Source organism: Anser brachyrhynchus, assembly GCF_964034855.1.
Source record: "Anser brachyrhynchus genome assembly, chromosome: 3".
NCBI classification, from domain to species: domain Eukaryota; kingdom Metazoa; phylum Chordata; class Aves; order Anseriformes; family Anatidae; genus Anser; species Anser brachyrhynchus.
The window spans coordinates 375,329-398,744 of NC_137696.1; the positions used below are offsets into that span (position 1 = coordinate 375,329).

Consider the following 23,416-nt stretch of genomic DNA (forward strand, 5'->3'; position numbering starts at 1 on the left):
GGACCCATAATATTACCTTTATTTTCAGCTTCTTCTAAGTCCTTCTCGTTTGCCAAGAGAATTTCTTCTCTCTGATCAGGTAACAAGTCAGCAAGACGATAATCAATCTCCGCTCTCTGAAAGAGAAAAGTTTCTGAACTGCATCCTTATATGAAGTCCGTGGTGTTTGACATCTGGCTCACTTCAGCTCATTTCTACTGACACATCTTCTCGCCGTCTTGACTCCCTGGATGCTTGGAGCCAGCTGATTTTTTCCAGGACCCATTTGTGTTATAAACCTGTATTTTAAGGCTTGCCACGTGTTCCCAACCTTAAAGAGTGAGCACATACTGTTCTCTCACCTGCTCAGGCTGCAGAGCTGCCAGGGTCCTGCCACCAGCTCGAGCCCTTTCACCCTGCTGCTCTGCTGGAGGGCCTGCCAAAACAAACAAACAAACAAAACACAACCACAAGACACGCAGACAAAGGTTACAGCCCATGTGGGAGGAAACGAACGCTAACCTTTCATCTTCCAACTCTTTACTCAAAGCAGGAAAACAGGTACGGTCCTAATAGACATATCAAAGAAATTCACTGTATGCCAGAACAGGAAAATCTGTATCAGATACCAAAATGCTGCCACGGTCCCCGAGCACAGCCCTTTTCAAGGCATCACGGAGATTCAGCAAGATCATCCAGGTCATAGGGGACAAACAAGCTCGTATCAAAGCTGCACACAGCTTGTATCAAAGAGACTTGACAAAGAGCAAAAGAATACAAGGACGGCTAAATCTCAGGAGAGATTTAGGAGAAAACTGAAAACAGGGAGGCATCCTTTGAAAAAGTTTAATTAGACAACTAACGAAAAGAGAAAAGATTGCAAAACAACACGGGAATGTACAAACAGCGCTGGAAGCCAAAAGCGGCCTGAGTAACAGCTTGCAGAATAGCTGCTCTCTCCACGCCTCTCCCTGTGCACACTGAAGGGTTCCTACGGAAGAAAGGTTTTCTTCTTGGCGTGGATATCAAAGAACCTGTCTCAAACTGAAACGATACAGAACAAGTTTTGAAACAGAAGCAGAAGTAACAAGTCAAAAGGCTCACGCAGCATTTCACTAAGGAGTTCTCAAGTAGCTCACGGATAGGCTACGTTTTCATTTTTAACTCTCTTGAAATTGTCTGTAGGACAGATGACTTGAAATGTGACTAATAGGCCCGGACTTCTATTTCAGAAGCGTCCTACAGAAATTGCCAGAGCAGGAATTCCCACATTAAGGAAAATAACAGGAGGTAAGAAAAGAACTAGCGGACACTTGATTAAGAAGACTTAATTAAGGAGCGTTAAAACAGCTTTTTAAAGCGAGGTCATACTTTATAAAGTAGAGCGTATTTTCGTGTTCTTTGAAAAAAAGTGACACACGCGAGGAGATAAGAGTTCATTTTAAAAAGGTACCTGAGTATTTCAAGTGTGTTTTGGAAGACAGAAGACAAAAGAAAGAATGGGAGTAACCACGTTCCATGGTAGAGGAAGGGTCGCAGTAAGATTTCACCTTTACTTTTGCTGTTCACCATATTTGTAATCGTCTGAGACGTGGGGTTACAAGATGAAAAGCTTTATAGCTGATACAAATTTATTGCAGTAGGACAAAGTGAAAAGCGCTGATATCGCACTTTTTCCCAGAAAGGAACTTCTCGGAAAAGGAGCTAAGTTTCCTGGTGGACGCCAACTTGAACACGAAACAGCAATGTGCCTTTGCTGCAAAAGCAGCTGAGGGTATCCTGGGTGGCATTAGGCAAAGTATTGCCAGCAGGTCAAGAAAGGCGATCCTCCGCCTCTGCTCAGGAACGGTGAGGCCGCACCTGGAGTGCTGGGCCTGGGCCTCCCAGTACAGGAGGGACCTGGACACACTGCGAAGAGTCCAACGGAGGGCCACGAGGACGGTAAGGGACTGAAGCACCTTTCCTATGAGGACAGGCTGGGAGAGCTGGGACCGTTCGGCCTGGAGAAGAGGAGGCTTGGAGGGGATCTCATCGATGTCTGTAAATACACGAAGGGAGGGTGGAAGGAAGACAAAGCCAGACTTTTCTAACTGGTACCCAAGGAACAAAAAAGGAGGCAACAGACACAGGCCGAAACATAGGATGTTCCCCTCCTGTGGTTTCCTGAACATCAGTAAATACTTTTTCGCTGTGAGGGTGACTGAGCACTAGCGTAGGCTGCCCAGGGAGGTCGTGGAGTCACGGTCTTTGTGAGGTTTCAAAACCTGTCTGGACGTGGTCCTGGAAAACCAGATCTGGGTGGCTCTGCTTGAGCAGGGGTGTTGGACCGGGTGACCTCTGGAGGTCCTTCCGACCTCAACCAGCCTGTGATTCCTTTGCAGCCGCTATGCAACCAAATAGCAAGCACAATTCAAAGCAGATAAACGTGAAGAAATGCAGAGGCAAAAGGGGAAATCAGGCCTCGGTACTGCACATAATCCTATGAAAACATCACCCCAATGCTCATCAGCGTCGAAGAGCAACTTACACGTTTAAGCTTTTGGAAAAGGCCTAGGAAAGGCAACAAGAAACATCACCAGTCTGATCAAAACTCAAAGTTAGCCTTGCTATCTCATAAACTGAAGGTTCATTTGCATCTTGGATGCTACACAGAATTTTATTTTTGCCTATCTTAAAAAGGTCACAGTAGAATAAAAACAGTTTCAGCCAAGAGAAACAGGGATCGCCAAACTTTTGGAACAGTTTCTGTAGAAAAGGACTAAGAAAAAACCTTTTTCATGTGACAAAGAGACGATGAGGGAAAAGACGATGTCTCATATCATAGAAGTTGAACAGAGATCGATCACCCGTGTTCTCTTTCCATACAGAAGGCGGGGGCATCAAAAGCTAGCAGGAAGCAAACTTCAACGCTCCTCCTGCCCACAAACACACACAAAATAAAGGAAGCAGTTCTCCACATAGTGCTAGCTCCAGAGTTTACGCACAATACCTAGTTAAGGCTCGTGACTGCTGTGACCCACGGATGCTAAGTGTTTACATGGGTTCAAAGGATATGGCCGATTTTTACAAGAAACACATTAAGCGTTTTTATACTCAAAGGCATTGGCTTGTCTTAAAGTGCAAGTCACAAGTATCGCTCTATACTCGTTCCATTCTGCTAAGACCACCGATCTTTGGTCTGACTTTCTGCGGCCCTTGTTACATTGTCACAGCAACACAGAGGCAGGAAAACATTCCTGCATACGGTAACAAAAGACCGAGTCATTAAAAGAACTTACGACAAAAACCCAAACTACACACTATCTTAGTTCAGCCGTACATTCTATATGCACGCTTTCACCCTGGAATCTTCAATAATAGATGATAACCTCTAAGACTAAAAGCAATACAAATTCTACCCAGTTCTTTGAATGCAAGTCTGATGCAGCAAGTCATCAGCTGGAAGGAACCCGAGCAGAGGATTCAAGATGTTCTATTCCAACATTAAAAGTTACCTTTCAAAAGCCGTTTGTCAAGCAGAGCGTAGTTTCCCATTTGTTGAACAGGCAGGCCTAGCCAAATTTTGACCCTAAACTTCCAGGAAATCTCTACAGCTCCCAATGTACATGTTACTTCCGTACTCACCTGCAGGTTTTACCTCTGAAAAAAAAGTTCCAACTTTCTTCCCTTCCACAACACCTGTGATGACATGACCCGAGATCTTTGGGTGGGTTCCACTTGCAATCACTGCAGAGGTGCCTCCTTGGAGGGCCCACAGAGCTGCTTTCACCTGCGATGAAGGATAGAGCCAGTTCCCGAAAATGCACTTGTTATTTGAATCCCCATGCTCAACACGAATTCTTGCTCCACTTTGATCACTTATGTTTCCCACCTGGGATTTGGTTCCAAACGTCACCGATTGTTGGTCTCCTGGGTAGGATATGTCAGTGAGCTTTGCATCATCGGATCCAGGAGGGCTGTCAAAGAGTCCTGAAATGAATAATAAAAAATTGTTAATGTTACATATCTTCTGTTCCAAAGCTCACCAGGGAAAAATAACTAAAGCCTTTGAGGCTAAAAACCTGTATTCCACTCTACAGGATTCAAAACTTCCACTGAACCCTCCTTTTGTGGAACTGAAAGGATGAAACACTAACATGCAGGCTCAAGATGCGTAACTTCACCGGAATTGTAGCTAGTGTGAGGAAACAGAATATCCACATGCTGAATAGCATCACGTACGCTGGGAAGTACCCACACTTCAGTGAGGTTAGAGAGAAAACCGGAAAGAAGTTTCCAGCTTTTATACGGTTCAGAATCAGGGCTGACACACAAGAGTGCACAACTGAACAAAGGACAGTCCTCTTCACCTAAAATCTCAGATGATATTCCCGAATGCTGTGTTGTACACTGATAAACCGGGCAACTTAGAAATATGTATAAAGGCTAACTATTGAGTTCTGCAAAGAAAGGACACAAGACTATAGACACACACTTATTCATTTTAAATAAATATTGTACTTTTATTTAACTATGTTCTGAGTTGAGCGATACTTCTGTTTACCTAACATGTAAACCCTAAACTCTACCGCCAAACTTCCCAGAAGTTCTATGCGAACAAACACGTCACAGATTAAAGCGCACAAGTGAAGAGTACCTGAACTCTTCCTTTACAGCTTGGGAAGGAAAGGACACTTCTTTCCATAAAGAAGATACCACAGCAAATGAATAAGCTGTGAGGAAATGGGAGCGGTGTTTTCGTTTGTTTTTTATTTTTATTTTTTTATAAGTTGTTTGGACTACCATTTTTGTTATTTTTTTTTCCTGAGGCAGTCATTTCAACTAGAATCAACCATGAAATCCATCTGAAACAGCTGGAAGAAATTGTGGTTATGAAAAGCCAACCTCCTTCCTTCTCGGGGCCTACAATATGGACCAAAGTCCAGAAGCCACCGAAGGAAACACGTCTGGAGATGATAAAAAGAGTACGTGATTTTGTTGATGGCCTGGTGTGAAACTGTACCTACCACCTTCCTCTTTCCAGAAAAGTACCTTCAACATCAACAGGTGACAGACTTCACGGCAGCACAGCTCACAAGACTAGACCACTATCAGCCACACGTCTGGGAGACAGAAAAGCTAGCAAGCTCCAGGTATCTGGAAAGCAATATCCAGGACATGTAAAGTACCCATAAATCACTGAAAGACAGGATCCACTGCCGGAAGAAGCAAACGATTGTAGAATAGCGTTCGGCTTATATGCAGGGAAAGACTATGTATTTAGAATCAGGAGCGTTACTCATGACTATATACAATTCCGAGGAGCTAGCCGAAGTACCGTAGCGTCCACACAGGGCGTGCCTTCCAATCCTTTTACCGGCTTTGTTGCCCTCCTCTGTACGCTTTCAGGGATCTTAACGTTCTTTTTATATTGTAGAGCCCAGAATCGCACACAATATTGAAGGAGAGGCTTCGCCAACGCTAAATACAGTGGGAGAATCACCTCTTTTGACCAGCTGGCTACACTGTGTTTAATATATCCCAAAATACTAGACGATAACCCGTGCTTCTGAATCCTCTAGCTATCTTCCCAGGGCCCTGAAATTTATTTTGATTGAACACAGACTTCTTGCTGCAAACTTGTTGGTACCCACGTGAAAGAGCAGGAGTAGGGAATAATCTGAAGTTTGAACTAAGCTCGTAAGCTCGCTAGCAATGTCCCTGATCCAAGCCCCAGGCAGGTAGAAAAGCTCTCGGTAAAGATGGTCTGATCTGCAGATGGGAGCCTCTGTTCCCTTCAGAAGGCAGTCACCTGTGACTATAACCTGGCACTATTTCTTCACAACGCTGGCCTTGATCTCTCGATCACTCTACAATTCCACGAAAGGAATTGCCTCCCAAGTCGTTCTTGACTGACCACAACTAGCGTTCCATAAAGCCCTGCAAGCACTTGTTCATTGTTTCTAGGATAATTCTTAAAGCTGAAGCGGGAGGAAAAAAAAAGAAAAAGAGGGGGGGGTGGGGAAGAAGCACAGCCATTCCTTTCTTCAGTAATGTGAGCAAAAAGCTCAGGCGCTCGGCAACAACAGAATCGTAGAATATCCTGAGTTGGAAGGGACCACCGAGGATCATCGTTAAGGACCACCGAGTCAAACAACGCGCTTTGAAAGACAAAACGCAGAAGAACCTGCACGTTATTTAATCTCAGCTGTAGAGTCACGTGTATTTGTACCCGCTCATTCCTTCACCTGCCAGTTTATTGTGCTACAGACGCTACAGAACACACAAACTGCAAGGTTACTACTACCTTTTGTAACCGATGCGACCTTTGGTAGGGCTAGCCGTCTAAGAGAGCCACCAAAATCCCCTTCACGCCCGGATTTCACCCGGAGGTCGCTGCGACTTACCCGGACAGCTGGGACAGACGGGCTGCTCTTTCTCCTGGGAAACCTGCGACTGCAGCACGCCAGCTGCAGCTTTCCTCCCTTCAGCTGCCGCGCCACCTTCGCTCGGCGACAAACCCCGCGGGGGTCCCAGCGGCGGGGAGCTGCTTCTGCCCTGGTGAGCCGCAGGGAAAGGAGAGAGCCGGCCGTCAGCGCGCGGGGGGAGGAAAACCTCCGAGGCGCAGCCCGACGATCGAGCGCAGCGAGGACCCGCGCCCGGCCGCCGCAGCCCCCACCCCTCCCGGCCCGACGCTCCGGGGAAGCGCCCCCGAAGGCTCTCGCTCGCCTCACCGCCGGCAGCCGCGCTCGCAGCCAGCGGCAACCTGCGCCTCCCGGCGCGCACGGCCCGGCCCCGGCCGCGGCCCCGGCTCGGGGAAAGACCGGCCGCGCGCCACAGAACTACAGCTCCCAGCATGCCGCGGGACGGAGCAGTCCATCCGCCCCAGAGGGGAGTCGGCCAAGCGCACGCAACCGCCCCCCCCCGCGCCGCTTCGCCCCCCTCTCCCCCAGCCCTCCGAAGCTCCGCGCAGTGCAGACCCCGCCGCACGCCCGGTCCGCTCCGCTCCGCTCCGGCGCCGCCCCCGCCCCGCACAAGGGCCGTTTCCGCAGAAGCCGCCGACCGCGTGGCGCCCCAACCGCCCGCCGCCTCGCCGCCTCCCGGCCCGGCCCGGCCCGGCCCGGCGCCGACCACCAACCTCGTTGCGGCACCGCGCCGCGGCGGCCCGGCCCGACAGCTTCCGCCCATAGCGCCGGCAAGCCCTGCACGGCACCTCCGCCCTGCGTTCCTCCGAGCCGATCACGGAGCGTTTCCGCCCTGAGTTAAGGCTAGCCGTGACGCCACTTCCGCCCTCACTGTCCAGCCAATCACGGCGCCGCTTCCCTGTGGGAAGGCGACCCTGAGGCTGCCCCCGTGCTGCCTTTTTATCTATTTATTTATTTATTTATTTTTAAAGAAGGCGCGGGTGTTCTTGGTCCTCTCTCGTCAAGTCTGTCTGCGAGAAACATCTCAAATAATTTTCTTGACACGCGATCTTCTGTGAGGCTATTTTATTCGCGGTTGCAGTGGCGGGCGTCCTGCCGATCAGGAGCGCATTGCAGTAAGCACAGCATCAACTTTTATTCCCTGTTCCCCGACGCCTGATCCCCTCCCCTGTATGTACCATGTATGTACAATTTTACTTCTTTTTCAACCCTTTAATTTCTCCCTTCGTATTTCCTTTTTTTTTTTTTTTTCCCCTTTCTTATGTTTCAGGAACCTGTGATCTTTGTTTTACCGTGCCCACGCTGCTCAACCTGTTTTTCCTCAAGCTTCTGCCTTATTTCGGAACAGTGAGGCCGCCTACTGTCCGCTTACCCACGTGGCGTTTCTCCTCATTATGACTGCACAACTACCTCGGAATACAGAAAATTAGTTCTCTACTGCAAAAACACAACTTAGTTTCTCACAGCTCCCTCCTCTCCTTTCCTTACTCCTACTGTTGTTTTTGCACCTCTTCACGTACCGCGCTCTTGAGTTTCTCCAACGTTAAGGCGCAATAGTCTTCTTCGGATGTCACGGGGGATGGGAGGCGTACAACGCCATTATTTTTACAATACCAACAAATAGTTGTTTGAGCCAATTCTGTTCAGGTAACCACGAAGTTAGTTTCTCCCACATGTTTCTAAATGCCCAGGAACTGTCATCTTGAGCTACTCTATGTAGGATCTTTCCCCCCCCACGCCCCCCAGTATACCTTTTTTTCCCCCCAAATATCAGTCAAATCCGTCCCGTTTGATCTACATCTATACAGCAACTAGCATTAATTACAGTGCACGCTCCTCCTTATGAGGTTATTAATGAATCTAATACTATTCGATTCTACGGTGCTATTTTTGCAAACTTATCAAACTTATTTTCTAGTTCTTCAGTTATAGCGGAGATATTTGCAATAGCTTTTTCTAATTCACCCACCCCTCACCGAGGTAAAAACCACCTTGCAAAGCTGTGAAATACTAGAGAATTTTACTAGAGAATTGTCTGGAGTCCGCTTAATCCTGCGTGTGGTCTCAAGGGGGCTTTGGCTTTGTGGGTCTTCAATAATAGTCACGTTTGGAATTACTGCCTCCAGGGTGCAAGCTCCCTTCCATCCCAGGGGCAACACCTTCCTGGCTTTATTGCCACGTAGCCAGTACCACCTCTCGCCATTTGGGACAGGCCATCCAGTTGCAGGATTCTCACGTCGCATCTGGCACGCGCTATGTATATTAGCGCTCCTGTGGCTACCATATTTGGTGCAGCGTGGATTATTCCCTGCGTGGATAATTCCACACCCAGGGTCAGTACTATCGCCCCCTGAGTTTCTATCAATGTTGTTTAAAAGGCACCTTCGATAACACGGTATATTGTAGCCAGGATTACGCGCAGGGAGCGTGAGAAACACTCCGTAGCCAGTAGCTTAGGCTCAGGCGAGGATCTCAGTGAAGTAGTAATTTATTCGCGATCGCAATGGCACGCGTCCCACAAGCAGGAGCGCGCCTACTAGTCACACAGTACAGTTTATGTACTTTCTTTCTCGACGACCGGGACCCTCCCGTGTTTCCCCACTGACTGGGTATTCCGGGTTCACAACCTATCCGACGCTTCACAGACACTACGTGGCCTTCAGTTGCCGGCCTGTTCAATTTCAAATTTCTTTTGACTTTTTTACTGTTTGAAGCGGTAATGTTTCTTCACTGATCTGACTTGACACCGTGATTTTCACCTAGCTGCTCTGAGGAGTCCGGTTGTCTGCATTTTACAAGGTTGTCCGTTAAGCTTTCTTATCACTGCGAGCCTATCTCAACACCGCATTCCTTCCCTCTAAACAACGTAACTCTGCAAAAACAACATTTTTATTCCCACAATTCCCCCCTTTTCTTCTTTATAAATTGTTGATTTTTGCAAAACTTTTCTCTGCGGTGTAATTTGGTAGATCTCTTCCTCTTCTTCACCTTCTTTGCTTTCCATCCCCTCTAATATCATCGCCTTACGTGAGTAAGGTGGTGGCTCCACGGTCATTTGTTTCAACAGCGCAGTTTCAGTGAGCCGCTGTACCAGTCCTTTTACACAGGGGATAATGCAACAACCAAGGGCCGTCAAAACTCCTGCTACTACGATCAAGGATACAGATACGGACGCTACGGTCCCTTTCCATCTAGCCAACCGAAACTGCGAACATCCCGTGACGGAACGGCCGGTTCCTAATTACTCTGCCAATTCACTGGCAGGCGCCGGAACCCCCTTCAACGCCCCGCTTACTGCGCCACCCTCCGCGCCACTACTGCCGGCCATTGAAGCGCAGCGGCGCTCACTCAACCTCGCACACACGCACCCCCTCCCGCGCCCACCACCCCCACCTCACGGCCGCTGCTCCACCGCCCGCCCCCGCCCTCCCGGGGCTCAACCCGCCGCTCTGGCCCACTCTCGGGCGCTCCGCTCGCAGCCGCGACCCCCGAGCGCCCCGCCGCCGCGTCGCCGGGGCCTCCCAGCGGCCCCTTCGGGCCCCCGCGCGCCCGATTCGCTCGGCCCCGCGCCGAATTTGCATGCCCCGCCCCCGGCACCGCCTCTCCCTCCCCGCGGCTCACCGCCCGCGTGCCCCGCCCACCGAGCCCCTGCGCCCGACCTCCGCTCCGCGCTGATTGGCGCAGCTCGGCCTCCTCTGGGCGTTCGCCCCGCCCCTTCGCCCGCCCCCCTCCCCTCCCCTCCGGCGTGATTTGCATGCCCCGCCCCTCTCCCCGGAGCCGCGCCGCCGCCCGCCGCCTCATTGGCCGGGGCCCCGGGCCGCCCGCCCCGGCGGCACCGAGCAGCGCCGCGGGACCTGCGCGCGGCCGGCCGGGCCGGGCCGCTCTCGTCGGCAAGGAAGGCCCGGGCGGCCGGCCGGGCGCGGCAGAAGGGGGAGCGGAGCCGCCGCACGAGGAGGGGCTGCGAGCGCTGAGCGCGCTCGGGCCGGAGGGGAGACGCTTTGTCTGCTCCGGGAGCCGGGAGGAGACGCGACCGGGACGGCGACCCGAGCTGGCCGCGAAGGGGCGTCCGGAACTGGGAAGGACGGCCGGGGGGCGGCTGCTGCTCAGGAACCGGCCGGGCAACCGGACACGCGCGCGGCGGTAGCTTTGCGTGTGCGTACACGCTGTTGTCGTTACTTTCTCTTAATTTGCTGTCCTATTAAACTGTCTTTATCTCAACGCGCACGCTTTACCCACCCCACCCCCGCTTCTCCCGCCTTTCCCGGAGCGGGGGGACTGGAGGAACGGGGCGAGGAAACGGCTGCGCGGCGCTGAGCTGAGCTGTGCGGCAGGTTGAAGCTCGGCAGCCGGAGAGGCTCCCGCTGCCCCGGCATCGCGGCCAGACCCCGTCGCCTTCCCCTCCCCCGACAGCTGAAGCTGTTCTGTGTTATGTAGCCCCGCTACATAACCTGCTCCCGTAAAGCTGGCAAGCGCCGTGTGCTCGGGGTGCGCGCTACTCCGTGCCCGGGGCGGCACCGGCACCGCGCCTCGGCGGCCCGACCCGGCCGCTGCCGCCCATAGTGCCGGCAAGCCCTGCACGGCACCTCCGCCCTGGGTTCCTCCGAGCCAATCACGGAGCGTTTCCGCCCTGAGTGAAGGCTAGCCGTGACGCCGCTTCCGCCCTGGGTTCCCAGCCAATCCCGGAATGCTCCCGCCCTCACTGACGGCTCGCTCGGACACCGCATCCGCCCTCACGGTCCAGCCAATCACGGAGCCGTTTTGGCCCTCGGTGAGGGCACGCCCTGACGTCACTTCCGCCCCCGGTTCCCTCCCACGTAACGGGTCTCAAGGCAGTTCGTTCCCTTTCAACAATAACGGAGCGCGGCTGTGCTTCAGAACGATTGCATTTCTTGAAATCTCTAGGAAGCAGTCCGTGAAATGTGATCTCGGACCCTCGCCTTTTAAGCATCAGAGGCAAACGTGCTATCTGTAGATGCTCCTTAGAAGCTAAACTGTCAGTCTGCAATTGTTTTACCTTTACTGCAACTCAGGACCGCACTCGGAGCGCTGACTCAATGCCGTGTGTGCTGTCTCCAGCTAGCTGTCAGGCACACGCTGCTCCACGGAGAAGTCAAATTTCCTCTGAAATTGCTTACCCAAACCAGTATGGGACGCAATAGGAAACCAGGGAGGAAGCAACCTCTCCTCTGCACTCAGAGTCCGTCCTGCCGTCAGCTACAGCATGGGACAGAAACCGTATTATTCAGATGCGGAGGTATCAAAGATGATCCTCTGAAGTCGCATCGGAGAACTTGAGGCTGGGGGCTGGCAGGAAGAAAAGTAACTAACAAGACAAGCCATCCTAAGTCTGTAAAAAAAAAAAATAGAAAAAAGGAAAAAATAGAAATAGAAAAAAAATAGAAAAAAAAGAAAAAGGTCGGGGGGTGGGAAGCCAGTAAGAATCAGCCTGATAAAAGGTTTACAAATGAGATGAAGAAGAAGAGGAGAAGGGGAGAGATTGTCTATGCAAGGCAAGAGACCCAGGAGGCAAAGGCTGAAGTCTAGGCAGGCAGACTAGAATGTGACGAGGAAACATGCTGGCTTTCTATGAAGAAGAGAGCTAGCAGCAAGGAAGTAATAATGCCAGACGAGGGAGACTAGTGCCTTTTCCTTTCACGTGAACATACTCCCTTCACTAGAGCATACTCCCCTTCAGTATGAAACGAGGACCAACGCTCACAAAATTCAGTTATAAAATAGGAAGCTGCCCTTTGGCAGTCTCTTTCTAAGTGCCCATACCCATCACTTGCTCCTCAAACACTTGCTCATATGTTAGAGAAATGCTCAATCAGTCTTGCTAAAAATACTAGCAGTGAGAGCCTAGACTCATCGCTCCACAAGCGAGTGAAAGCAATCATTCTGCCTCGGTGCAAACATGCAGTATCAGTATGGGACAGACCACTCACAGCCTAGAGCTTCTACTTTCTGTGCTAATTTTTTTTTAGCATATATTCTTAACAGTTGCGATTTGCTATTAGCAATCTATATCAAACATTTGATGTTTAATGGTAGCCTGCAACTCAGCTGCGTTCGGCATGGACAGGAAAGTGCTCATTGGTAGGAACCTCATAAATTGCAAGTTAAGCAGGGAACCTACGTTATAAGACACGTGCAGAAACCGCAGCACCTGAACGTAAGCTAACTCCTTCTCTACGCTGGGTATCAAAAACCAACCCTGAATAACTCTCGACATTGCAGAAGCAAGTCCCAAGAATGTGCCCGTAGAAAAAAAAAAATTGGGATGGCAACAGAATTCATTTCAGAAGAGTCTTTTGAGGCAAGACTTCTTGCAGCCTTCCAGTAACTCACCAACAGAAATACACTTTTGTTATCAAAGATCTCTCTGCATTACAGTTTGCGACGTGCCAGTTTCACACATTTTCTAACCCAAGACCAGCTTCTCGATGCACCCCTCGAACGCAAGAGAACGGATTTAGTCTATGCTGCCTGAACTGTACTTTCCTCAGTCAGAAGGTAATATGGTTCGTTCCGGAAAGCATCATTTTTCAGTAACAACCTTCCCCACAGGGGCCAAACATTACGTTAACCAGCCCAGGAGATACTCATGCTATTTCATACATGACGATAACAGGGCAGATACTTGCTATATTCAATTCCTAAAGCGAGCCTCCTTTGGCAAAAGAAAACGCTATTTATTTATTTATTTAGATTTTTTTTTTTTTTTAAACAATGCCGTGGGTTGCTGCTTTCAAAGGCCTCTCTGTCTTCTCTGATGAAGACATCTCTCATGTAATTATGGAAGCTGCAGCTGTTTCCACTGACAAGCTCTCAAAGTCCTGGGCTCACTAACCTGTGACAGCCGTAATATCCAATTGCAGGTGACGGAATATTCTAGTTCTGCTCATTTCCTTTGAGGCCCAGAAAAGCTCATGACAACAGGAGTACCATGAAAGGACCCATAATATTACCTTTATTTTCAGCTTCTTCTAAGTCCTTCTCGTTTGCCAAGAGAATTTCTTCTCTCTGATCAGGTAACAAGTCAGCAAGACGATAATCAATCTCCGCTCTCTGAAAGAGAAAAGTTTCTGAACTGCATCCTTATATGAAGTCCGTGGTGTTTGACATCTGGCTCACTTCAGCTCATTTCTACTGACACATCTTCTCGCCGTCTTGACTCCCTGGATGCTTGGAGCCAGCTGATTTTTTCCAGGACCCATTTGTGTTATAAACCTGTATTTTAAGGCTTGCCACGTGTTCCCAACCTTAAAGAGTGAGCACATACTGTTCTCTCACCTGCTCAGGCTGCAGAGCTGCCAGGGTCCTGCCACCAGCTCGAGCCCTTTCACCCTGCTGCTCTGCTGGAGGGCCTGCCAAAACAAACAAACAAACAAAACACAACCACAAGACACGCAGACAAAGGTTACAGCCCATGTGGGAGGAAACGAACGCTAACCTTTCATCTTCCAACTCTTTACTCAAAGCAGGAAAACAGGTACGGTCCTAATAGACATATCAAAGAAATTCACTGTATGCCAGAACAGGAAAATCTGTATCAGATACCAAAATGCTGCCACGGTCCCCGAGCACAGCCCTTTTCAAGGCATCACGGAGATTCAGCAAGATCATCCAGGTCATAGGGGACAAACAAGCTCGTATCAAAGCTGCACACAGCTTGTATCAAAGAGACTTGACAAAGAGCAAAAGAATACAAGGACGGCTAAATCTCAGGAGAGATTTAGGAGAAAACTGAAAACAGGGAGGCATCCTTTGAAAAAGTTTAATTAGACAACTAACGAAAAGAGAAAAGATTGCAAAACAACACGGGAATGTACAAACAGCGCTGGAAGCCAAAAGCGGCCTGAGTAACAGCTTGCAGAATAGCTGCTCTCTCCACGCCTCTCCCTGTGCACACTGAAGGGTTCCTACGGAAGAAAGGTTTTCTTCTTGGCGTGGATATCAAAGAACCTGTCTCAAACTGAAACGATACAGAACAAGTTTTGAAACAGAAGCAGAAGTAACAAGTCAAAAGGCTCACGCAGCATTTCACTAAGGAGTTCTCAAGTAGCTCACGGATAGGCTACGTTTTCATTTTTAACTCTCTTGAAATTGTCTGTAGGACAGATGACTTGAAATGTGACTAATAGGCCCGGACTTCTATTTCAGAAGCGTCCTACAGAAATTGCCAGAGCAGGAATTCCCACATTAAGGAAAATAACAGGAGGTAAGAAAAGAACTAGCGGACACTTGATTAAGAAGACTTAATTAAGGAGCGTTAAAACAGCTTTTTAAAGCGAGGTCATACTTTATAAAGTAGAGCGTATTTTCGTGTTCTTTGAAAAAAAGTGACACACGCGAGGAGATAAGAGTTCATTTTAAAAAGGTACCTGAGTATTTCAAGTGTGTTTTGGAAGACAGAAGACAAAAGAAAGAATGGGAGTAACCACGTTCCATGGTAGAGGAAGGGTCGCAGTAAGATTTCACCTTTACTTTTGCTGTTCACCATATTTGTAATCGTCTGAGACGTGGGGTTACAAGATGAAAAGCTTTATAGCTGATACAAATTTATTGCAGTAGGACAAAGTGAAAAGCGCTGATATCGCACTTTTTCCCAGAAAGGAACTTCTCGGAAAAGGAGCTAAGTTTCCTGGTGGACGCCAACTTGAACACGAAACAGCAATGTGCCTTTGCTGCAAAAGCAGCTGAGGGTATCCTGGGTGGCATTAGGCAAAGTATTGCCAGCAGGTCAAGAAAGGCGATCCTCCGCCTCTGCTCAGGAACGGTGAGGCCGCACCTGGAGTGCTGGGCCTGGGCCTCCCAGTACAGGAGGGACCTGGACACACTGCAAAGAGTCCAACGGAGGGCCACGAGGACGGTAAGGGACTGAAGCACCTTTCCTATGAGGACAGGCTGGGAGAGCTGGGACCGTTCGGCCTGGAGAAGAGGAGGCTTGGAGGGGATCTCATCGATGTCTGTAAATACACGAAGGGAGGGTGGAAGGAAGACAAAGCCAGACTTTTCTAACTGGTACCCAAGGAACAAAAAAGGAGGCAACAGACACAGGCCGAAACATAGGATGTTCCCCTCCTGTGGTTTCCTGAACATCAGTAAATACTTTTTCGCTGTGAGGGTGACTGAGCACTAGCGTAGGCTGCCCAGGGAGGTCGTGGAGTCACGGTCTTTGTGAGGTTTCAAAACCTGTCTGGACGTGGTCCTGGAAAACCAGATCTGGGTGGCTCTGCTTGAGCAGGGGTGTTGGACCGGGTGACCTCTGGAGGTCCTTCCGACCTCAACCAGCCTGTGATTCCTTTGCAGCCGCTATGCAACCAAATAGCAAGCACAATTCAAAGCAGATAAACGTGAAGAAATGCAGAGGCAAAAGGGGAAATCAGGCCTCGGTACTGCACATAATCCTATGAAAACATCACCCCAATGCTCATCAGCGTCGAAGAGCAACTTACACGTTTAAGCTTTTGGAAAAGGCCTAGGAAAGGCAACAAGAAACATCACCAGTCTGATCAAAACTCAAAGTTAGCCTTGCTATCTCATAAACTGAAGGTTCATTTGCATCTTGGATGCTACACAGAATTTTATTTTTGCCTATCTTAAAAAGGTCACAGTAGAATAAAAACAGTTTCAGCCAAGAGAAACAGGGATCGCCAAACTTTTGGAACAGTTTCTGTAGAAAAGGACTAAGAAAAAACCTTTTTCATGTGACAAAGAGACGATGAGGGAAAAGACGATGTCTCATATCATAGAAGTTGAACAGAGATCGATCACCCGTGTTCTCTTTCCATACAGAAGGCGGGGGCATCAAAAGCTAGCAGGAAGCAAACTTCAACGCTCCTCCTGCCCACAAACACACACAAAATAAAGGAAGCAGTTCTCCACATAGTGCTAGCTCCAGAGTTTACGCACAATACCTAGTTAAGGCTCGTGACTGCTGTGACCCACGGATGCTAAGTGTTTACATGGGTTCAAAGGATATGGCCGATTTTTACAAGAAACACATTAAGCGTTTTTATACTCAAAGGCATTGGCTTGTCTTAAAGTGCAAGTCACAAGTATCGCTCTATACTCGTTCCATTCTGCTAAGACCACCGATCTTTGGTCTGACTTTCTGCGGCCCTTGTTACATTGTCACAGCAACACAGAGGCAGGAAAACATTCCTGCATACGGTAACAAAAGACCGAGTCATTAAAAGAACTTACGACAAAAACCCAAACTACACACTATCTTAGTTCAGCCGTACATTCTATATGCACGCTTTCACCCTGGAATCTTCAATAATAGATGATAACCTCTAAGACTAAAAGCAATACAAATTCTACCCAGTTCTTTGAATGCAAGTCTGATGCAGCAAGTCATCAGCTGGAAGGAACCCGAGCAGAGGATTCAAGATGTTCTATTCCAACATTAAAAGTTACCTTTCAAAAGCCGTTTGTCAAGCAGAGCGTAGTTTCCCATTTGTTGAACAGGCAGGCCTAGCCAAATTTTGACCCTAAACTTCCAGGAAATCTCTACAGCTCCCAATGTACATGTTACTTCCGTACTCACCTGCAGGTTTTACCTCTGAAAAAAAAGTTCCAACTTTCTTCCCTTCCACAACACCTGTGATGACATGACCCGAGATCTTTGGGTGGGTTCCACTTGCAATCACTGCAGAGGTGCCTCCTTGGAGGGCCCACAGAGCTGCTTTCACCTGCGATGAAGGATAGAGCCAGTTCCCGAAAATGCACTTGTTATTTGAATCCCCATGCTCAACACGAATTCTTGCTCCACTTTGATCACTTATGTTTCCCACCTGGGATTTGGTTCCAAACGTCACCGATTGTTGGTCTCCTGGGTAGGATATGTCAGTGAGCTTTGCATCATCGGATCCAGGAGGGCTGTCAAAGAGTCCTGAAATGAATAATAAAAAATTGTTAATGTTACATATCTTCTGTTCCAAAGCTCACCAGGGAAAAATAACTAAAGCCTTTGAGGCTAAAAACCTGTATTCCACTCTACAGGATTCAAAACTTCCACTGAACCCTCCTTTTGTGGAACTGAAAGGATGAAACACTAACATGCAGGCTCAAGATGCGTAACTTCACCGGAATTGTAGCTAGTGTGAGGAAACAGAATATCCACATGCTGAATAGCATCACGTACGCTGGGAAGTACCCACACTTCAGTGAGGTTAGAGAGAAAACCGGAAAGAAGTTTCCAGCTTTTATACGGTTCAGAATCAGGGCTGACACACAAGAGTGCACAACTGAACAAAGGACAGTCCTCTTCACCTAAAATCTCAGATGATATTCCCGAATGCTGTGTTGTACACTGATAAACCGGGCAACTTAGAAATATGTATAAAGGCTAACTATTGAGTTCTGCAAAGAAAGGACACAAGACTATAGACACACACTTATTCATTTTAAATAAATATTGTACTTTTATTTAACTATGTTCTGAGTTGAGCGATACTTCTGTTTACCTAACATGTAAACCCTAAACTCTACCGCCAAACTTCCCAGAAGTTCTATGCGAACAAACACGTCACAGATTAAAGCGCACAAGTGAAGAGTACCTGAACTCTTCCTTTACAGCTTGGGAAGGAAAGGACACTTCTTTCCATAAAGAAGATACCACAGCAAATGAATAAGCTGTGAGGAAATGGGAGCGGTGTTTTCGTTTGTTTTTTATTTTTATTTTTTTATAAGTTGTTTGGACTACCATTTTTGTTATTTTTTTTTCCTGAGGCAGTCATTTCAACTAGAATCAACCATGAAATCCATCTGAAACAGCTGGAAGAAATTGTGGTTATGAAAAGCCAACCTCCTTCCTTCTCGGGGCCTACAATATGGACCAAAGTCCAGAAGCCACCGAAGGAAACACGTCTGGAGATGATAAAAAGAGTACGTGATTTTGTTGATGGCCTGGTGTGAAACTGTACCTACCACCTTCCTCTTTCCAGAAAAGTACCTTCAACATCAACAGGTGACAGACTTCACGGCAGCACAGCTCACAAGACTAGACCACTATCAGCCACACGTCTGGGAGACAGAAAAGCTAGCAAGCTCCAGGTATCTGGAAAGCAATATCCAGGACATGTAAAGTACCCATAAATCACTGAAAGACAGGATCCACTGCCGGAAGAAGCAAACGATTGTAGAATAGCGTTCGGCTTATATGCAGGGAAAGACTATGTATTTAGAATCAGGAGCGTTACTCATGACTATATACAATTCCGAGGAGCTAGCCGAAGTACCGTAGCGTCCACACAGGGCGTGCCTTCCAATCCTTTTACCGGCTTTGTTGCCCTCCTCTGTACGCTTTCAGGGATCTTAACGTTCTTTTTATATTGTAGAGCCCAGAATCGCACACAATATTGAAGGAGAGGCTTCGCCAACGCTAAATACAGTGGGAGAATCACCTCTTTTGACCAGCTGGCTACGCTGTGTTTAATATATCCCAAAATACTAGACGATAACCCGTGCTTCTGAATCCTCTAGCTATCTTCCCAGGGCCCTGAAATTTATTTTGATTGAACACAGACTTCTTGCTGCAAACTTGTTGGTACCCACGTGAAAGAGCAGGAGTAGGGAATAATCTGAAGTTTGAACTAAGCTCGTAAGCTCGCTAGCAATGTCCCTGATCCAAGCCCCAGGCAGGTAGAAAAGCTCTCGGTAAAGATGGTCTGATCTGCAGATGGGAGCCTCTGTTCCCTTCAGAAGGCAGTCACCTGTGACTATAACCTGGCACTATTTCTTCACAACGCTGGCCTTGATCTCTCGATCACTCTACAATTCCACGAAAGGAATTGCCTCCCAAGTCGTTCTTGACTGACCGCAACTAGCGTTCCATAAAGCCCTGCAAGCACTTGTTCATTGTTTCTAGGATAATTCTTAAAGCTGAAGCGGGAGGAAAAAAAAAGAAAAAGAGGGGGGGGTGGGGAAGAAGCACAGCCATTCCTTTCTTCAGTAATGTGAGCAAAAAGCTCAGGCGCTCGGCAACAACAGAATCGTAGAATATCCTGAGTTGGAAGGGACCACCGAGGATCATCGTTAAGGACCACCGAGTCAAACAACGCGCTTTGAAAGACAAAACACAGAAGAACCTGCACGTTATTTAATCTCAGCTGTAGAGTCACGTGTATTTGTACCCGCTCATTCCTTCACCTGCCAGTTTATTGTGCTACAGACGCTACAGAACACACAAACTGCAAGGTTACTACTACCTTTTGTAACCGATGCGACCTTTGGTAGGGCTAGCCGTCTAAGAGAGCCACCAAAATCCCCTTCACGCCCGGATTTCACCCGGAGGTCGCTGCGACTTACCCGGACAGCTGGGACAGACGGGCTGCTCTTTCTCCTGGGAAACCTGCGACTGCAGCACGCCAGCTGCAGCTTTCCTCCCTTCAGCTGCCGCGCCACCTTCGCTCGGCGACAAACCCCGCGGGGGTCCCAGCGGCGGGGAGCTGCTTCTGCCCTGGTGAGCCGCAGGGAAAGGAGAGAGCCGGCCGTCAGCGCGCGGGGGGAGGAAAACCTCCGAGGCGCAGCCCGACGATCGAGCGCAGCGAGGACCCGCGCCCGGCCGCCGCAGCCCCCACCCCTCCCGGCCCGACGCTCCGGGGAAGCGCCCCCGAAGGCTCTCGCTCGCCTCACCGCCGGCAGCCGCGCTCGCAGCCAGCGGCAACCTGCGCCTCCCGGCGCGCACGGCCCGGCCCCGGCCGCGGCCCCGGCTCGGGGAAAGACCGGCCGCGCGCCACAGAACTACAGCTCCCAGCATGCCGCGGGACGGAGCAGTCCATCCGCCCCAGAGGGGAGTCGGCCAAGCGCACGCAACCGCCCCCCCCCGCGCCGCTTCGCCCCCCTCTCCCCCAGCCCTCCGAAGCCCCGCGCAGTGCGGACCCCGCCGCACGCCCGGTCCGCTCCGCTCCGCTCCGGCGCCGCCCCCGCCCCGCACAAGGGCCGTTTCCGCAGAAGCCGCCGACCGCGTGGCGCCCCAACCGCCCGCCGCCTCGCCCCCTCCCGGCCCGGCCCGGGGCGGCGCCGACCACCAACCTCGTTGCGGCACCGCGCCGCGGCGGCCCGGCCCGACAGCTTCCGCCCATAGTGCCGGCAAGCCCTGCACGGCACCTCCGCCCTGCGTTCCTCCGAGCCGATCACGGAGCGTTTCCGCCCTGAGTTAAGGCTAGCCGTGACGCCACTTCCGCCCTCACTGTCCAGCCAATCACGGCGCCGCTTCCCTGTGGGAAGGCGACCCTGAGGCTGCCCCCGTGCTGCCTTTTTATCTATTTATTTATTTATTTATTTTTAAAGAAGGCGCGGGTGTTCTTGGTCCTCTCTCGTCAAGTCTGTCTGCGAGAAACATCTCAAATAATTTTCTTGACACGCGATCTTCTGTGAGGCTATTTTATTCGCGGTTGCAGTGGCGGGCGTCCTGCCGATCAGGAGCGCATTGCAGTAAGCACAGCATCAACTTTTATTCCCTGTTCCCCGACGCCCGATCCCCTCCCCTGTATGTACCATGTATGTACAATTTTACTTCTTTTTCAACCCTTTAATTTCTCCCTTCGTATTTCCTTTTTTTTTTTTTTTTTCCCCTTTCTTATGTTTCAGGAACCTGTGATCTTTGTTTTACCGTGCCCACGCTGCTCAACCTGTTTTTCCTCAAGCTTCTGCCTTATTTCGGAACAGTGAGGCCGCCTACTGTCCGCTTACCCACGTGGCGTTTCTCCTCATTATGACTGCACAACTACCTCGGAATACAGAAAATTAGTTCTCTACTGCAAAAACACAACTTAGTTTCTCACAGCTCCCTCCTCTCCTTTCCTTACTCCTACTGTTGTTTTTGCACCTCTTCACGTACCGCGCTCTTGAGTTTCTCCAACGTTAAGGCGCAATAGTCTTCTTTGGATGTCACGGGGGATGGGAGGCGTACAACGCCATTATTTTTACAATACCAACAAATAGTTGTTTGAGCCAATTCTGTTCAGGTAACCACGAAGTTAGTTTCTCCCACATGTTTCTAAATGCCCAGGAACTGTCATCTTGAGCTACTCTATGTAGGATCTTTCCCCCCCCACGCCCCCCAGTATACCTTTTTTTCCCCCCAAATATCAGTCAAATCCGTCCCGTTTGATCTACATCTATACAGCAACTAGCATTAATTACAGTGCACGCTCCTCCTTATGAGGTTATTAATGAATCTAATACTATTCGATTCTACGGTGCTATTTTTGCAAACTTATCAAACTTATTTTCTAGTTCTTCAGTTATAGCGGAGATATTTGCAATAGCTTTTTCTAATTCACCCACCCCTCACCGAGGTAAAAACCACCTTGCAAAGCTGTGAAATACTAGAGAATTTTACTAGAGAATTGTCTGGAGTCCGCTTAATCCTGCGTGTGGTCTCAAGGGGGCTTTGGCTTTGTGGGTCTTCAATAATAGTCACGTTTGGAATTACTGCCTCCAGGGTGCAAGCTCCCTTCCATCCCAGGGGCAACACCTTCCTGGCTTTATTGCCACGTAGCCAGTACCACCTCTCGCCATTTGGGACAGGCCATCCAGGTGCAGGATTCTCACGTCGCATCTGGCACGCGCTATGTATATTAGCGCTCCTGTGGCTACCATATTTGGTGCAGCGTGGATTATTCCCTGCGTGGATAATTCCACACCCAGGGTCAGTACTATCGCCCCCTGAGTTTCTATCAATGTTGTTTAAAAGGCACCTTCGATAACACGGTATATTGTAGCCAGGATTACGCGCAGGGAGTGTGAGAAACACTCCGTAGCCAGTAGCTTAGGCTCAGGCGAGGATCTCAGTGAAGTAGTAATTTATTCGCGATCGCAATGGCACGCGTCCCACAAGCAGGAGCGCGCCTACTAGTCACACAGTACAGTTTATGTACTTTCTTTCTCGACGACCGGGACCCTCCCGTGTTTCCCCACTGACTGGGTATTCCGGGTTCACAACCTATCCGACGCTTCACAGACACTACGTGGCCTTCAGTTGCCGGCCTGTTCAATTTCAAATTTCTTTTGACTTTTTTACTGTTTGAAGCGGTAATGTTTCTTCACTGATCTGACTTGACACCGTGATTTTCACCTAGCTGCTCTGAGGAGTCCGGTTGTCTGCATTTTACAAGGTTGTCCGTTAAGCTTTCTTATCACTGCGAGCCTATCTCAACACCGCATTCCTTCCCTCTAAACAACGTAACTCTGCAAAAACAACATTTTTATTCCCACAATTCCCCCCTTTTCTTCTTTATAAATTGTTGATTTTTGCAAAACTTTTCTCTGCGGTGTAATTTGGTAGATCTCTTCCTCTTCTTCACCTTCTTTGCTTTCCATCCCCTCTAATATCATCGCCTTACGTGAGTAAGGTGGTGGCTCCACGGTCATTTGTTTCAACAGCGCAGTTTCAGTGAGCCGCTGTACCAGTCCTTTTACACAGGGGATAATGCAACAACCAAGGGCCGTCAAAACTCCTGCTACTACGATCAAGGATACAGATACGGACGCTACGGTCCCTTTCCATCTAGCCAACCGAAACTGCGAACATCCCGTGACGGAACGGCCGGTTCCTAATTACTCTGCCAATTCACTGGCAGGCGCCGGAACCCCCTTCAACGCCCCGCTTACTGCGCCACCCTCCGCGCCACTACTGCCGGCCATTGAAGCGCAGCGGCGCTCACTCAACCTCGCACACACGCACCCCCTCCCGCGCCCACCACCCCCACCTCACGGCCGCTGCTCCACCGCCCGCCCCCGCCCTCCCGGGGCTCAACCCGCCGCTCTGGCCCACTCTCGGGCGCTCCGCTCGCAGCCGCGACCCCCGAGCGCCCCGCCGCCGCGTCGCCGGGGCCTCCCAGCGGCCCCTTCGGGCCCCCGCGCGCCCGATTCGCTCGGCCCCGCGCCGAATTTGCATGCCCCGCCCCCGGCACCGCCTCTCCCTCCCCGCGGCTCGCCGCCCGCGTGCCCCGCCCACCGAGCCCCTGCGCCCGACCTCCGCTCCGCGCTGATTGGCGCAGCTCGGCCTCCTCTGGGCG

The 23,416-nt window shown here is 49.9% G+C and overlaps 2 protein-coding genes across 2 annotated transcripts; both read right to left on the reverse strand.

Annotated features, from left to right (window-relative positions):
• Window positions 1-9,438, reverse strand: LOC308192794 (uncharacterized protein; the record flags this gene model as incomplete). Its single annotated transcript, XM_080586706.1, has 7 exons — window positions 1-116; window positions 342-415; window positions 3,617-3,948; window positions 6,366-6,516; window positions 6,693-6,800; window positions 7,097-7,281; window positions 9,411-9,438. The coding sequence occupies 7 exons, from the start codon at window positions 9,436-9,438 to the stop codon at window positions 35-37; spliced, it is 960 nt and encodes a 319-aa protein (XP_080442832.1). The 3' UTR covers window positions 1-34.
• Window positions 9,439-13,078: 3,640 nt separating this feature from the next.
• Window positions 13,079-22,769, reverse strand: LOC308192795 (uncharacterized protein; the record flags this gene model as incomplete). The annotated part of the gene is made up of 5 exons (XM_080586707.1): window positions 13,079-17,083; window positions 17,186-17,283; window positions 19,701-19,851; window positions 20,427-20,611; window positions 22,742-22,769. The coding sequence occupies 5 exons, from the start codon at window positions 22,767-22,769 to the stop codon at window positions 16,883-16,885; spliced, it is 663 nt and encodes a 220-aa protein (XP_080442833.1). The 3' UTR covers window positions 13,079-16,882.
• Window positions 22,770-23,416: the final 647 nt, after the last annotated feature.